The sequence below is a fragment of the Aedes albopictus genome, chromosome 2 (assembly GCF_035046485.1).
Source record: "Aedes albopictus strain Foshan chromosome 2, AalbF5, whole genome shotgun sequence".
NCBI lineage: Eukaryota > Metazoa > Arthropoda > Insecta > Diptera > Culicidae > Aedes > Aedes albopictus.
The window spans coordinates 427,614,446-427,631,182 of NC_085137.1; the positions used below are offsets into that span (position 1 = coordinate 427,614,446).

General features: G+C 41.7%; 4 protein-coding genes across 7 annotated transcripts; 2 read left to right on the forward strand and 2 right to left on the reverse strand.

The window, feature by feature from the left end:
• Positions 1-715: 715 nt before the first annotated feature.
• LOC109426582 (innexin inx5) lies at positions 716-2,610 on the reverse strand. The gene is made up of 3 exons (XM_019702116.3): positions 2,208-2,610; positions 1,949-2,140; positions 716-1,640 (listed from the first exon to the last, which is right to left on the reverse strand). Exons 1-3 carry the CDS (start codon positions 2,455-2,457, stop codon positions 913-915), a joined length of 1,170 nt encoding a protein of 389 aa, XP_019557661.2. The 5' UTR covers positions 2,458-2,610; the 3' UTR covers positions 716-912.
• Positions 2,611-2,785: 175 nt separating this feature from the next.
• Positions 2,786-13,449, forward strand: LOC109426580 (cylicin-1). The gene is made up of 2 exons (XM_019702114.3): positions 2,786-3,701; positions 12,769-13,449. The coding sequence occupies exons 1-2, from the start codon at positions 2,936-2,938 to the stop codon at positions 13,314-13,316; spliced, it is 1,314 nt and encodes a 437-aa protein (XP_019557659.2). The 5' UTR covers positions 2,786-2,935; the 3' UTR covers positions 13,317-13,449.
• LOC109398652 (uncharacterized) lies at positions 3,729-12,204 on the forward strand. 4 transcript variants are annotated; one of them, XM_062853603.1, is made up of 6 exons: positions 3,729-7,052; positions 7,114-7,422; positions 7,744-7,939; positions 7,998-8,345; positions 8,444-9,687; positions 9,748-12,204. In XM_062853603.1, the coding sequence occupies exons 5-6, from the start codon at positions 8,925-8,927 to the stop codon at positions 11,520-11,522; spliced, it is 2,538 nt and encodes an 845-aa protein (XP_062709587.1). In that variant the 5' UTR covers positions 3,729-7,052; positions 7,114-7,422; positions 7,744-7,939; positions 7,998-8,345; positions 8,444-8,924; the 3' UTR covers positions 11,523-12,204. The 4 variants fall into 4 exon arrangements, with proteins under 4 accessions (XP_062709587.1, XP_019526584.2, XP_029725607.1 ...); XM_019671039.3 differs by having other exon boundaries at positions 3,729-7,422; XM_062853605.1 differs by having other exon boundaries at positions 3,735-7,052; positions 8,444-12,204.
• A 132-nt stretch (positions 13,450-13,581) lies between the features above and the next one.
• LOC109426581 (EARP-interacting protein homolog) lies at positions 13,582-15,041 on the reverse strand. The gene is made up of 2 exons (XM_019702115.3): positions 14,793-15,041; positions 13,582-14,727 (listed from the first exon to the last, which is right to left on the reverse strand). Exons 1-2 carry the CDS (start codon positions 14,832-14,834, stop codon positions 13,672-13,674), a joined length of 1,098 nt encoding a protein of 365 aa, XP_019557660.2. The 5' UTR covers positions 14,835-15,041; the 3' UTR covers positions 13,582-13,671.
• Between the last annotated feature and the right edge of the window lie 1,696 nt (positions 15,042-16,737).

Consider the following 16,737-nt stretch of genomic DNA (forward strand, 5'->3'; position numbering starts at 1 on the left):
TTGTTTGAAACTGACGAACGCTCGCTTTTTAAAGCGTTTGTCAACAGAAATCGAGTGCACAAAAATGTGTAACTGGCCATCAGCTCACGGCGTGAGTAAGACGTACACATAATTTTCACACATTCTCCCGGATTTGCAGCGATGCTTCACAGTGAGTAACTGTTACTCATGCGATGTGCGGAGCAGTTTAAGCGTGTATAATCATTTAAAATCTGGTTCAAATTATCCCATAGCGAATTCAGGGTCCGGGTAGATCGTATTCTTTTATAAGAGAATACCATGTTAAATTAGAGACAATAGTGGATTCCCTTAGATTTAACCAATAGTGGTCCCCCAGATTTGTTTACATTTACAAACTTGTTAATTGAATAATTATGTATTGCTTTCCAACGTAATTGCTATTACTGGCTAGGAACATGAGCCATCGTCTCCGGGTGAAGTTCACCGGTAGAACAGATTTGAGCAGGAAATTCAAGAAAAATATAAGAGGGTCCACTATTTGCTGAAATAATCCTATACCGTGTGATAGGTACGAAAACACTCTTTTGGGATTAAGGAAGTAAAGGGAACTTTCTTCACGAAAAGTTCCTGGACGGACCGGGAATCAAACCCGTCACCCTAAGCAAGGTCATGTTGAAAGCCCGTGCGCTTACCCCATCGGCTATTATGGATGGGCCGTATAATCTTATCCCTGAGTCGAAGAACAAATGTTAGATTCGTGTTACTTTCATTTTATATTTGCAATATTCAATTCCGAACACAGTGATGTACAATAATTAGATATGCCTTCTAACAATGGCATAAGAGCGCGAAGTCAAAATAAAAGAAAACCCTTTCAAAAACTCAACTCTTCATAGTAGTACAAGTGTATTGCGCAGCAATCAGCACTTTAGAAACAAAAGTGCTCATCAATCACACCGTTACCTCGTCATCCTCTGGCCCATCCTGGGCGTCCTCAGATTCCTCCTCCATCTGCAGCTCGTGTACATTCTGTTTGGACATATTGAGCTCCTGGCCGATCCGAGACAGATCCCGGATAATCTCCCTCATCACGCCCTTGTTGATGTTCCGGGCCATCTGATACAACAGGAACCAATACCCGATATTGGACTCCCGGACCACGCGCTTCAACCGATGGTAGCTGATGGGGTTCAACAAGCTGAACAGCACCCGGAATCGAACGCTTTGGCAGCAAAGCTGGAGCAACCGATAGCACAGCTGCGCTCCGGACACAATGGCCAACAGGATAAACCAGAGCCACAGGAAAGCGAAAATCTTCTCGTTGACGATGTTTTGCGGTAGAAGGCACAGGGCGTCCAAGTTCTGTTTCGTTCCACTCGGTCCAATGTAGCTGAAATCGCATTTGGCCAACTTCGGGAACACCAGCGAGTTGTACGATGTCCAAGCGTTCATGTCCAGCGAGAGCAGCGCCTGGATAGCCGGTTGGTAACTGGTCCAGAATCCGCCGAACAGGAAGTTCATCAAGCACATATTCAGCACGACGACCAGGAAGTTGAGAATCTCGCAGCCGACGAACAGTAGCGCATATCGGTTGTGGCCCTTGCGGCTCTCTTGGGTCAGATAAAGAAGAGTCTTGGCTTTGCGCCTTGGGTTCCACGAATCCGGGGACAAAATTGAATCTGAAAGTGCAGTGATATCGTCATTAACGGATATTAGAATGATCATAAACAAGTCGGAAGTCAGGTATAATAATTGATTACACACAATCAATGTTCATCAAATCTACCATGTAAAACTTAACAAAAATGAAACTGATACGTTTAGCATAAGGAGGTTTGACATTGGCATAAGACGTTTGGCATAAAGAAAATGTTACACATATTTTCATCCGGGAGAATTCTGCCTTCCACAGTTGTTAAATGAGTAGACAATGGACATTCGCGACAAGAAACCTTCAATAACAACTGAGAAAGATCTCGTGACTTACCCAGATTGTTGCACAACGTCTGTAGGCGACCGCCCTCGCAAAACCGCCACAAGTGTTTGGGGAATGAGAATAAAAAAGCCTGAATCGCCAACAGAAACGGGACCCACTGGTAATACTTTTGGTAGAAGCGTTCCTCCTTCGGAATGTGTCCCATTTTCGTCCCGATTTCGATGATGTCCCAGCTGGCATCCACTGGAAAGAACGAGGCATCGTATCAACATAACCCTCATTCCATTCATCCATTCCTCGGTCTACTCACCGAACTTCGGATCCCGGCTGATGTAGGTTCCGAGCGTCCAGCAGAAGCTGTGCAAGCTTGGTCGCACGGTGGGTGCGGCCGAGCTGATGCATTCGATCGGTTCACCGAAATAGGCCCGGGCCGACAGCAGGATTGTGAAGAAGACCAACATGTAGACGGTGATCCGGCTATGGAGGCGCCAAACCGTGTTGGTCGAATCGAACGACTTTGGCACGAGGATATCCCGCAAAGGCTTCGTTATTTCGATCATGTCGGACGGATATTTTGAGTGGTAGTTCGGTATTTGTTTTAAAATTTCACGGAATTTCACTTAAAAAGGAAAAATTTCCAGTTTTACATACTCAACTTGCCGCCACCACCGCCGAATGAATGAGCAAAGATGGAGAACCGAATCGGTTTTTTGAACTGGGTCAAAGTAGAGATGTCGTTGATCACTGAGCATAATATCGAATCGATCAACTCGATAATATCGATTTAATTTTGATTTTTCCTCCGTGTACGATTGTACTTTCAGTCACAGGGTTGGGCAGCGCCGCTTCTCGATTATATTTTCAAACACCAAAACGCAGATAGGGCACCATCATCAAGCAAGCAAATTTCGCCCCGGCCGGCGCACACTTGTCAAACGTTTCTGTTTTTGTCGGTTGACCGCGGTCCTAAAAAGTAAATTTCTTTCGTCGGAAAGTCGCGTATTTTTCAGTAATTTTGTGAGAACTTCTAGGGCCAAAATGGGGGACAACAACCTCCTGGCGGCGTACAAACTTATAAACTCGCAGCTGGTGCAAAGCAATCAGAAACTCAAAGAGGAAATCAAGGAAAAGGTGGACTTGATCAACTGCCTGAATGAAGATCTGATGCAGTATCGGATTGAAAACAAAACGCTTCGGGACATGGTACAGAAGCTGTTGGAGCAGTTCAAGATGGTAACGACGATCATGGGATCGGTCCGGGATCAGAGCGAGTCGGTGTTCAATACGGTCTTCAACGAACACGCCCAAAAGGAGCACGAACAACAGACGCGGAGACCGGTGGCCGGATTGTTCTACGAGAAACGACGGGCAGAGCGACCGCCCTATGTGGACGAAGCGGCGATTGAGGAGGCGGAGGACGAGAACCATTCCGAGGGAGACTACGAAACGGCAATCCAGGAGGAAGAAGAAACTGGCGAGGAACTGCTCGGAGAAGAAGAGGAAGAGATGGAAGAGGAATGTACTACGCCATCGAAAAGCCCGCTGGTCAAACGGTTAGGACGAAAGTCCAGGAATCGTAGCTTTGACGAATCGTTCGAAACCATCGACACCAACAGGGTGGTCAAAGCGGTCCGTAAAAGTCAGGAATATATGCAACGGAGGAATTCCCGGGATGGCAGGCCCAGCGACGAGGAAAGTCTGCATGAGAAAAGTGAGCGGAAGATGGAAGAGGATGTCTCCAGTATGACCGTATCGGCACCGGTCATTACTATTGATGCTACTTCTGCTACAAATGAAACGAAAGGTAAGTGGGTCCAGTATCTTTTCGAAATGACAATACATATACCTGTCTGACTTTGGCATATGTATACTCGGGTCTGAGGGGGGCATTTGGCATAAGGTCACTTGGCATACCTAGTACATACTTGACTTGGTTGAAAGTTGATGTTACTGACAGGTTTCATGTTGAAGAACAAATTACAATTACAAAAACCCTAATTAATCCACCTAGCGGCGATGGCGCCTTTCTCGTGCCTTCGAAACCCCATTTCAATAAAACTTAAGAGAAATGTTTATGTCAAATAGCACTTTCATACAATTCTGGAGCTCGATTTGAAAAGGTCGTATGCACATTTGTCGATATAAAATTCGATCAGTTTATTTTAGTTATTGTAACAATAGGGAAGATATTTTGGAGACTTTCAATGATGGAACGGAAAGCCTGTTTTGTGATGATTCTGCTGTATGTATCAACTTTGTTTAATTTCAACGGTTTTTGCTATAAGAAGCGAATCCAACTGATCAAATTTTTAATCGACAAAAGCACATACGACCTTTTCAAATCGAGCTCCAGAATTAACAGAAATCCATTTCATGATACCAGAAATCATATCGTTTATCTGGCTTTCGATGTTTGAGCCTCAAACTCTTAAGAAAAATACGCTATCTTGAATTTGAAGCCGCCATTTCAAGCCTAACTTTACCAAACACCGTATCTAACAAAATCCACGAGCGGAGAAAATCGAAGGGGAAGTTAGCTATTCCCATAGCAACTCATACATTGAGCATTTCAGAAACGTGAAAAATCCGGGTATTTTTTTACAAATCCCCAAAGGTGAATGATACAAGTAGTCCTCAACGAAATTCAGCGCCTCATGTGAAAATCTCTTTTTTGTTTATATATGTTACATACGGTGTTTGGTAAAGTTAGGCTCGATTTAGGATTAAAGATTGCCATCTTGGATGTTCTGGTCGCCATTTTTGGAATCCAGACATCATCCCCATACCAATAATGCATCGTTTCAGGCCCTAAAACTCCACTAAACAGCCGCGATGTTGAATTCGGAGCCGCCATTTTAAATTTTAGATCGCCATTTTGGATATCCTGATCGCCATTTTGGACTCTGGAAGTCTTCCCCATACCAAATATACCAATATTTCCCGTTTTTAGAGCCGAAATTTCATTAAAAAGCCGTTAGAGCTTAAATCTCCATGTAACAGCCGCCATCTTGAAACTGAAGCCGCCATCTTGAATTTTAGATCGCCATCTTGTACATTCTGGTCGACATTTTTTGACTCCGGACATCTTCCATGGTTTTAGAGCCTTAAACTTCTTTAAACAGAAGCCATCTTGAATTTGATGCCACCATCTTGGATTTCAGACCGCCATCTTGGATATTCTAGTCGCCATTTTAGGAGTCCAGAAATCTTCCCCATATTAAATATTCCCATATAGCATGCTTTAAGAGCCTAAATCTCTAGTAAACAGCCGCGATCTTGAATTTTGAGCCGCCACCTTGAACATTTGGCTACCATCTTTAATTTTGGGCCGACATCGTGGAACTTCTGGTCTCCAGTGTTGATTTCCGCACAAAACTCGTCAACCATGCTAAAGGTTACAAAAATGGCCGCAGTTTGATTTATCGCATGATGGGCTAGTTCAGTTTTATATACGGCCAGTTCTACCGGTGCTGGTCCGGATCACTGAAATGGCCATAACTCCGGAACGCCTTGGCCGATCTGGACCATTTAGGATAGCAAACAATTCCGGTTCGATTCAAGCTGTAATCCGAAAAATCGGCCAATGGGAAGTGACTTAAAAGTGTGTGAATTTATTTTGCGCACATACATACACACATACAGACATAATCTCAATTCGTTGGTCTGAGTTGATTGGTATATGCGACTTGAGCCACCGAGCCTTTTTTCGAAAAATCGTTTTTTGAGTGAACATATAGTTTTTTTAGTACACTAAGTGTGCGAGAAAGGCAAAACACTACTTTCGAGCTTTTTTGCTTTAGCTATCTTACTAAACCAATAGATTCCAAGATCTTTTTGATAGCAAATTTGATAATCTTTCAAATGCGATAAGTTTGACCATTTTCAAGTTATAGCCAGCTTGAGACAAGCAAAGTCAAAAGCATGTAATGTTCAATTACTACGTAACGGTTGAGATTTGACCATATGCGTAAAACATTTTTTTCACCGCTCGGAACCTGTTTGCTTGCTAACGTTCATAAGATTATCAAAAAATCCTAGCCTTGCTGTGTCGCAGACATAGGTGCAGTTCAATTTTATATTTAGCCGCTTTCGGAGGGACACCCGGAACCGGTTACGGCACTACCGGCTGTCCCTAATGTGGTCCTAACCTATTTTTTTTATAACCAGTCATTAGGTTATCAGAAAAGCCGTTATTTGTTGTATCGCATGCATGAGTTTGGTACTCTTTTATGTTTGGCCACATACGTCGAGACCCCTGGAACCGGTTCCGGACAACTACCGGTTCAGATGCGGTCTGATTTTTTTTTTCTTTTTTTATTCTGGGATTTTCTGCCGTAGGCAGGTTCATCCCGGCTATGTGGTCTGATACTGTTTTCCTGCCAACCGTTCATCGGATTATCGAAAAAGCCGCTGTTTGATGTGTCGCTTGCATGAGTTATGGCCACTTCCGGCCACTTCCGGCGGGACACCCAGAACCGGTTCCGGAACACTACCGGTTCAGATATGGTCTGAGACTATTTTCCTGCACGCAGAAAAAAGTCGCATATTTGAATCAAATGCATAACCACTTTGATTCAAATTCAAAACTTTTTTCAAATCAAAGCAAATGAATATTTGATTCTAATACTAAACGACTTTGATTCAAAAAAAAAAGTTTTAGAAGCAAAGTCGTTGTGTCTTTGATTTAAAAAAATAAGTACTTTGAAATAAATATACCATTTTGCACAAGTGTATCGACCGCCATTTTGTTTTTATTGTCGCAAAAATGAACTCGCCGGACGAAATAGTTCAAGAAGAGGTCGTAGTCGAAACGCTCGGCACCGACGATCTAGAAACCTTAAATTTGTTAAAAACGTTTGGTTTATCGGATGACACAGTGGGTGTTTTCCTTGGTAAGTACAATAACGTGAAACTAATAACCGTGACATCACCTAATTCCAATCACCATGCAAAATAAATGGCGTAAACGGGAAACGAAAAAAAAAGTTTGGAATTGGAACTAGGTTATGTCATGGAATTTATTTCTAAAATTTTCATCATTCTAGATAACGGCTACACAGTTGATCTGCTCAAGATAATCGAACTCATCCCGCAGCCGTTTCTAGCGGAGAGGACGAAGTGCATCTACGGCATCAACGAATGGAGAAAAGGCCTGGTAAGCATCTGCTGCTGTTCGTAAAATTGTTTTTACTAAGGTAATCCTTCTTGTTTGACAGAATCTTCCTCCACTATCCATTGATTCTTCCGCCGAATCCGCATCTGCCAGTACGCCGCCTCCACCCCCGCCGGCTGTTGCTGATGTAACGAGAGGGAACTGTACAGCAACTTACTTGCTACAGACATCAGCAAAAGGCAGGGCCATCATCGAGAAGTATAAAACTGCAAAGTACTTGACAAGATTCGATAAGCGCGTCATTACACAAATCGTGGTAGACGGCTTCAAGGACCGGTTTTCAAAATTGACGTCCTCCGAACTGCAAAACAGAGCTGTTGAACTGCATTCCCTTTTTCCAAGTGAACCACAAGTAAGTATTTTTTATATGTTGATGATTTGAAGACCAACAATTGAAAAGGCCGCATCAACATTGTGTAAACAAACACGTTGCAGTCGCCTTTTGGGTCCACCCACGCATCTCACCACCATTAACAGAAAGCTTGATGTTTGCGCTTTCTGTTAGTGGTGGTGAGGTGTGTGGGTGGAGTTCAAAAGGCCTCAAGTCGACAGAAACATGTTTGTTTACAACATGTTGATGCGGCCTTTTCAATTGTTGGTCCTGATTTATATTCAACAAGCAGATATTGCTTAACTATTTGACGAGAGTTTTGGATGATCTTTCGTTTTACAGGAAACTTGGTATCAACCTACATGGACGACTGATAACGCAGGTCGAAAAGTTCGACTGAGGAAATTGCCAAAAGGAACACTACGTGACCGCAACATAAATTACAAAGAAGAAAGGCTGGCGGTTCAGGACGCGAGCCAAGTGGGTGCTATAGACACTGAAAGGCCTGGCTCGAGCAACGACCTTACGCAAGCAGATTGTAAGTTTTAACTATATTAGCTCATAATACTGAAACTAACAATAAGCATTTCTTCTAGCAACGGAATACCAATGCACCAAAAAGTGGATAACCCATAATCAGGACGACTGGGAGGAGGTAAAAATAAAGTGGAAGCAGACGACAAAAATAAGACTCATTGAGTTATTTGGCGAAGAAAAACGTAACACCGCTTCGATTTTGTCTGAGTATCCTGTACTAAGACATCACCAAGCATATCAGCTAATCCAAATAGATTTCCAACAACGTTTTCCGGAAAAGGAAAAGCTGCTGTTTGACCGATGGGAAACTTTTGTCGGGAAGGTATTGCCTGTTTTGGAAGCTGAAGTTACTGATACCGCCGGAAAAGCTCTACTAAGTTGCCTGAAGGATGATGACATTTCTGACGGTAGGTTAAATAGAAGTTAACCCTCGAATGTCTACATTTTTAATATTGGAATCGTTTGATGTTTGTACTAATTTACAATAATTGTTTTTTTTTAATAGATGGACGAGGACTCATCACCATCTGGTTGTTGCACCATATCATGCCGAGTCCCATTCTCAGGACACCCGGCAAGCCGCGATGGAAGCCTTCTTTTGTTGAATCCCGGGAAAGCGTAGCGATTTTGGTCAAGGATTTGTCGGAGCTCCAAACTACACTTGCAAAGATATTGAAAACAACACGCGAACGAGGTGTCGAACTAGCTCCATTTATTGTGGCCCACGGAGAAGACCCAAAAAATCCATCGGCGTTTTCCGTATGGAACAACGTTACATCTTACAAGCTACCGAGCTTTCAAAAAGCACTCGACGTTTGCCTGAAAATTTACAAATCATATGGTATTGCTTTTCCCCGCCAATCATTGTCGGTTTGGCACTTGTTGGCAAATCTGATGTTTGATTTTGAGGTCCCTCGTGAACAAATCAACGTGGTGGCATTGTGTTCTTCGCTGCGTACCAGTGTTCAACAACCCAAGCAAGAATCATGATTCGATGTGTAGCGCCTCGGTGTACTTGGAAATCGCAATCAATTCATCGTTTACATAACCATCTAAATAAACACCATGGAAACCTAGATGTATACGAATGCAACATCGGTGATTGTTCCAGGAAATATAACGTCAAACACTCATTTTACCGACATCTTAACAAACATTTTGAGCGAACCAACAATACTGTAAGTGATGGCACAGTAGAGCAGCCATGTAACGAAGATTCTTTTACACGTACCGAAACAACAACAGACAAGACCATTCATCAAGCACCGGTCAATGACGGTCGACAGGCGATGATAACTGAAGATGGCCATGATGACAAATACGACGGGCGCGAGGACGGGCGTTTATCTGATGAGACGACACATACTTCAATATTCACACATAATCTACATATGATCATCAATCAAATGGAAAATGCTTCTTTAAATTTCAATCTTAAATACCTAAGTGCGAACACTCTTCCGAGAAAAGTAGTTTTTGATATACACCAAGATATTCAGAACATGTTCTTGAACCCGCTTCATAGCATAATTGGATTATTGGAGTCTTCAGGATGCATTACGGCAGATGGTAAAACAGTATTTGATGAATTATTCAATAACATGCGTTGCAACGAAACGGAATACAAATTCATTCAGTATCTGAAGAAAAACGATTTATATGCAGAACCGAAAGAGTTTGTACTTAGTAACGAATTACGTCCGGGCATCGTACGAAATGAACAACAAATGAGCAACGACCCCATTACAGGTGAAATATTAATTTTTATAGCTACATGTTAGATACCCTATAATTCTTATTAATTTTCAGCTATTCTTATGCCATTGAAATTTCAACTTCGGAAATACTTGGAATCAGATGGAGTTTTGGATATCATTCTACAAAACTTAACGCCTTCGAGTGACGGATGCATCCGAACCATGATCGATGGTAATCTCTGGAAGCAACGCACGGTGAACTGTGACAAGAAGCTGATTGTGCCTTTGAATGTCTTTTTTGATGATTTTACGACCGGTGATACCGTTTCATCTCACGCGTCAAAAACTTCAATTTGCGGAATTTATTATTATGTTCCCTGCTTGCCTGTACATATTTTGACAAAACTGTCGAACATCCATATAGCAGGCTTTATATTGTCCGAAGACAGAAAGGAATTTGATAACAGTTATCTTTTTCGTAATTTAGTGGACATACTCATCGAATTAGAAGAAGAAGGGTTAGAGATTCACGTTAGAGGAGAAAAACTAGTAGTGCATTTTATGTTAGGATTCATTACTGGTGATAACTTAGGACTTTCTGGTATTTTGGACCTTGTTGAGTCCGCCCGAGCCAATTATTATTGTCGACTATGTAAAAGAAACCGAACTCAGAGAGAAAACGATACAGTCGAGTACGTTGAGACGTTCAGAACTATTAAAAGTTATGAAGAAGATTTAATTTTAGACGACGTGTCGCTTAGTGGCATTAAACGAGATAGCATATTTAATGAGATCCCTTCCTTCCATGTAACTTACAATGTTTACTTTGACCTAATGCATGACCTTTGGGAAGGTGTATGCGTTTACGGACTTGGCCACTATTTTAATTATTTTATAAATGTAAAGAAAATATTTTCACTTGACGAATTGAATTTTAGAAAAAATACGTTTGTGTTCGGAAATCTAAACTCGTCCAATATACCCAGCGATATTAGAGATACAAACATATCAAAAAGTAAAATCAAAATGACTACAAGTGAAATTAAAACGTTAGTAAACTTCCTTCCACTTATTATTGGAATGCTCATACCTGAGAAAGATGAGGTTTGGAACCATTTTTGTCTGTTGCTGCAAATTTGTCACATTCTTATGCTGCGTGAAATTCCAATTGAATATCTGGATAATTTAAAAAAGCTAATACAGGATCATCACTCACAATATTTGACATTGTTTAACGATACACTCAAACCCAAGCACCATAACTTGTTACATTATGCTACATCTATTATGCAATCAGGTGCACCACGACATCAGTGGGCTATGCGAGAGGAAGCAAAACATCGAGACTCAAAACAGTATAGCAGAGCGACTAACAACAAGATAAATTTGTGTAAATCTCTAGCAATCAAGGCGGGATTCAAATTTGCTTCTGATGTATTCTGTAAAAATTTTGTAGTGCCTGAAATAGATCTACGAGAATCTCAAATACTCAACTCACCACTAAGCGATGAACACAAACAGCTATTATGTGCTGATGGCATAGTGATTGGTGACGTCATTCGCTACATAGACAAATTTCAGAAGCACGGAATGGTTTTTAGCAACGATATGTATTTTTATATAATGCAGCATAGTTTGATGAGCATTTTTTGGTTGGAAAAGATAATTTTGGATAATAACGACAAACTCGTTCTGATTTGTTGTAGAATACAGTCCCGTCAATTTATTGATCATTTCCAGTCATTTGAAGTATACAAAACAAATGAAAAGCAAATCATTACCAACATCGAAAAGCTGCAGATGCGTTCAGTCAATTTACATAGAGTAAACGAAAAACTATTATTAAGATTTTGTAATTATGTAAATATAGTAAATATTGTTCCCTAAAAGTCTTATTCATTTTTATTGGATTATTTGCTTTGATTGAATACGATCTCATAACTAATGAGAGAATTTCGACCAATGCTCTCAGTAATTATAAGATCGCAATCAATGAAAGCAGGTAATTCATTTCATACATATTTTTATAGTCTTTTAAAAATATATTACTATCAAAAAATATATTTTTTAAAACAAAAAAAAAAGTATTTGATTCTAAATAATGTGTTTTTTGCTTCAAAAATAAATATTTTTGAAATAAAGTCGTAAAATATTTGTTTCAATGAAATTAAATATTAGAATCAAATATTTTTCACTTTGAATTTACAATCAAGCTAAAGTAACCTAGACTTAAAAACAACAAAATAAATGCTTTGAAGCTAATACTCGCTGTCTTTGATTCAATGAAAATCGCACTTAGGCCGTGGATCAATGGTATTTTATTTTTGATTCAAAGTCGTTTATTTTAGAGTTTAATATATTTTTTTCTGCGTGTGCTTACCGTTCATCAGATCTGGAGCAACATTTGAAAAGGGCATACAAGCATTGGTAAACAATGACTTCACACGTCGCTCCTGAGCTCCCCTCAGCTTATTCACAAAAACTAAGACCGTTATCAGATAGAGCAAACATCGATCTTTCGGATAACGGTGTTGATTTGCGTGGGCGGGCTGCTGTTATGCCCTACGGAGCGTTTTAGAAAAAAGACACAAGACCTCTTGGGCCCTTTTCAAATGTTGCTCCAGAGATAATCGTAAATGCCGTGGTTTGATGGGTCGCATGCATGGGTTTGGTGCATTTTCATGTCTGGCCCCTTTTCAGGGGTACCGGTTCCGGAACACCTAAATGGCCATAACTCCGGAACGGCTGGACCGATCCGAACCATTTTCAATAGGAAACAATGGGACCAGATGCCGCGTCGAATGAGCCGTCGATCGTTAAAATCGGTTGATATTTACTATCTAAAAGTGAGGTGACCTTTTTTGTACACATACACACACACACACATACACACACACACAGACATTATCTCAACACGTCGAGCTGAGTCGATTGGTATATGAAACTTGCCCCTCTGGGGGCTCTATCGAAATTTCATTTTTGGAGTGAACATATAGCCTTTCGGTACACCTTGGTGTACGAGAAAGGCAAAAACATAAAAATTTGGACTTGGTTAAGTTTTTCATGCAAAACATGCAGAACTAGAACCACTAAAAAGATTTTTTTAATAAAATCAATCACTTTTTCATTGTAGGTCAAACAACAATACGGAACGGCGCACATGTTCTTGAAGCCAGCAGTTTCTCCAGCAGTTCCGGAGTTCCAAGTGACCAGAGCACCCAAAGTGAGTTGAACCCGACGACGGATCAGAGTCTCCGGCCGGTGTCGATGAAGCGCATGGCAAGCGATTCCATGCTGACGACCCTAATCGAGCGAGAAGCCAACAAGGAGAATAGCTTCGTCAACAATGACACAATTTCCAACGCCGCTTCTTCCACCCCCGTCGTGAAAAAAGGTCGACGGAAGAAGCCAAAGCCATCCTACCCGCACAGTATTTCCGGTTTGTCCCCGGTGCCGTTCGTGTCCCTGAAGCCCCTGACGAAGCAGAATCTCAGCAAGCACAACATATCATACGAAGGACTCGAACTGACGGCCAATGGCGTCCATAAGAAAATTAAAGCCGAGGACAGTTGTAGCGATCAGAATAGCATAGAATCCAACGAATCCGGAAGACCCCGACGAAAAGCTGCTCCTAAGACGTTGAAGGAACAGAGAATTAATATAAAACTGCGACGGACGTAGTGTACTTTGTTCTTGTTTTTCTTTTATGATAATTTAAAGACTTACACCAGTGACACCTATTAGCAGTCATTGTCATTCATTTGTACACCCTATTATGTAGATTGCAAGTAACAATACAATTTTAGAATTTTCATTTGCTGTTCTTTATTTACGATCACAAAAATCTGGAATGGAGAGGATTGGAGACCTTCCAAGCTGTTCTACATGTGGTAAAGATCCAAGTCCAAACAATCAGTTCTCATTCAATGCGCAATGGACCTACAAGTGATTCCACATTCTCAGTTTATAACGATTTACCTTTTCAATTATAGTTAGGAAACCTATCCGTAATTGATCCCCAAAACATTAAACAAGTTCATAGCAATATTTGATACTTGTACTGCTTCGGCACCTTCGAGATCACCAAGCGTCCATCGTAGCTCAGCGAGGCAAACATCCACGGATCGGCCGTACTCCACTCCACGCAGTACACCGAGTCCTCATGTTGGTCAAACGTTTGCAGCAGCCCATCGGCCAGGTGTTCCTTGTCGCTAGAATTTTCACCACTTTCCAACGCTTCCGAACTCACGCTACCAGCACAAGTCAGAAGCACTTTGCCATCGCTGCTACTCGACAGAAGCAGTTGATCGTGATAGGCATTGTACCGTACGTTCCAAATCCAATGGTGATGATCATTCCGGGCAAACACGTGCTCCTTGGTGTTCCGAAAGTCCCAGATCTTCAACACGCCGTCGTCTCCACCCGTTACGATGTGATACTGCTTGTTCGGGTTACAGTCCAAATCACGCACCAGTTGGCTATGGGCGTCCTCGATGGTCCAAGCGCAATGATTCGGCTCCCGAACGTCGTACGACCTAACGCTACAGTCGTACAACGTGATAAATTGATTACCCTGATTGAAATGAGACCAGCGGCCTCCGGAGAACTTCGGCATATGCTTAGCGTTTATTTCTGCCACCAACTTGCTACCAGCTTCCGCCCGATTGAAGAGCAACACTTTTCCATCAATCACCGTGCTCACAACCGCCGCATCCGTCGGATGAAACTCCGTTGTCCGAATTTCGCCTCCATAGCCTTCCGTGTTCAAAATGTCGACGTCAGCAAACTGCAGAAACTCCTGATCACCCGTTGGAGGATCGAACTGATCCGGTAGTCGCAACAACGCAGTCTGCATGGTCGTTTGACTTCCCCGATGAATACTGTAGCATGACGCCAGGACGCGACCATCGTGTGGGCTGGCCGTAAGCTTCCAAACTTCCCCGAGCGGATGGGACAACACCTTTGCCTCCAGGGCGGAACTATCCTCGTTCACGTCGACCACATGCAGCTGATTGTTGGGTTTCAACGACTGGGTAGCCAAAAAGAAACGAACCTGGTCACTTTCCGTCTGCCGGGATGCTAGGGCACGGGCCTTTGTGAGGGAAAAGAATATCTTAGTTTATTATAGAGAAATGCGGAAACGATTTGACAAATTACCTGAAACTCCAGACCGTAAACCAATGAATTCGTTTCATCCATGATTCCAAAGAACAGAAATTTAAAAGTGAGTCACACGGAATGCTAATTTTTGTTTTGATTTGATATATTTAATTAATTTAATTAATTCAACAGAAGAAATTCGTTCTAAACATATTGTAGCCGTCGCTGATAGCTATCGATAGCTATAACAACAATAATTGTAATAATTGTAATAATAATTATTATTATTTTATTATTTTTGTTTACGAAGCTGCAGCTTGGAAAAAAAAAACTTCAGAACAACTGTTGTTGTCAATTGACGACCTCATCCATTTTTACACCGAACGAAATGTCTTTCGACTTAACGAATATCCCAACAGGTCTAATGTACAGTCACTATATACACAGTCTGGCGGACTGTCACTTTCGACCGGAGCCAATCGAGCATGACGTCATAGTGTCCACACCGATAAATGCTACAACGTGACGTCATGCTCGATTGGCTCCGGTCGAAAGTGACAGTCCGCCAGACTGTGTATATAGTGACTGTAGTCTAATGGTCCACTGCACGAATTTATTCTAGCCTGCTTACTCTCACGCGAAATTTGACGTTTAAGCGGTGTCGGCACCGCTCAAACGTCAAATTTCGCGTGAGAGTAAGCAGGCCAGCATAAATTCGTGCAGTGGACCATGTTGAGAAAAGCTGGCATATTCAAACGTGTCTTTAATGGGTTACAGTCAGGGGACCCGCATGCGGCAAGGTAGGCCTACTGCTCATCTTTTGCGAGTGTGTTAGTGTGACTGGCAACGCGACCAGAAGCCTAGTCGAATCCTGCTAGGAAATCGGTTTGTTTTGTCGATGGGGGTGGCCCGCGAAATCGCATTGTGTTGTTTGGGAAGGTCCGCTCGATGCATGTTAGGTAGGCGTAGTTTGTTCGAGTTTGACGTGCCTGCACCCTCCCTGGTTACAGTATATCGAGCATTTATCTATACTATCAGCACAGACAAACAGACATACTACTCAAATTGCAATCATCGCACGATTTAACGGTCATTTTGAAAATAGTGTAGTTCGGACTGTGCTCGCATGTATCATGGTGGCGCTGCTGTGCCTACATCACCTCTCAATTTTGGAGAGAAATGAACGCGACGCCGATCAATGTTTACATAAAATGACTCAATCACGAATCTTCATGTTTTATGAATAGAGCTTGCTGACGTTTATTCACCTTTCTCTTTCAAACCAGGGGAGTAAGCTGGCTGTCAACTGGGAACAAATTGCGCCTACCCTCTATTCAATTTTAGTACCATTAGAAGGACGTAACGGCCAACCAAGAAAATATCTATTTTCGTTCGCAAAATTGATTTTAACACCGTTTTATCATGCTAAAAGCAAGTCAGCATGTGATTCAAGCATAATCCCACACATTTTATTTAGATTATATTGAAAATTTTTATTCCGAAAAAAATCAGTGTTTTGCTTTCGCCATTATGAAATATTTGCCTCTACTCTCGCTTGTTTTTGTTTTCGTTTTGTTTGGAGTGCGGAAATCGGTTGAAAATTGAAAACTCCCAGAGCGGTTCTGGTGCTTTAATATGAGGATAATTTAACACTACAACTCAAGAAATTTCGATAATTACCTAAAAAACTAAGCATCAGCACCGAAAGGAAGGAAAAACGCTAATGTTTTTACTATTGTTGATGTTTATAAACAACTAAACGAAAGATGTTTACAAATTAGAACCAACAGCAGATGGCGCGCAGGTGGGCATGTTTGGGTGGGCGTAGAGGGTAGGATCTACCACCCCTGTTTCAAACATGTAGGCGGAATTAAAGTGTCTCGAGTATACCAAAGTGGCGAATCCTGGTCGTTTTGACAGGTCTCTTGCTCGATTGGAACTATGGGGATGACATTAAATCGACTATTCCAATTTTGACGTTTCTCCTCTTTGTTTTATCCAG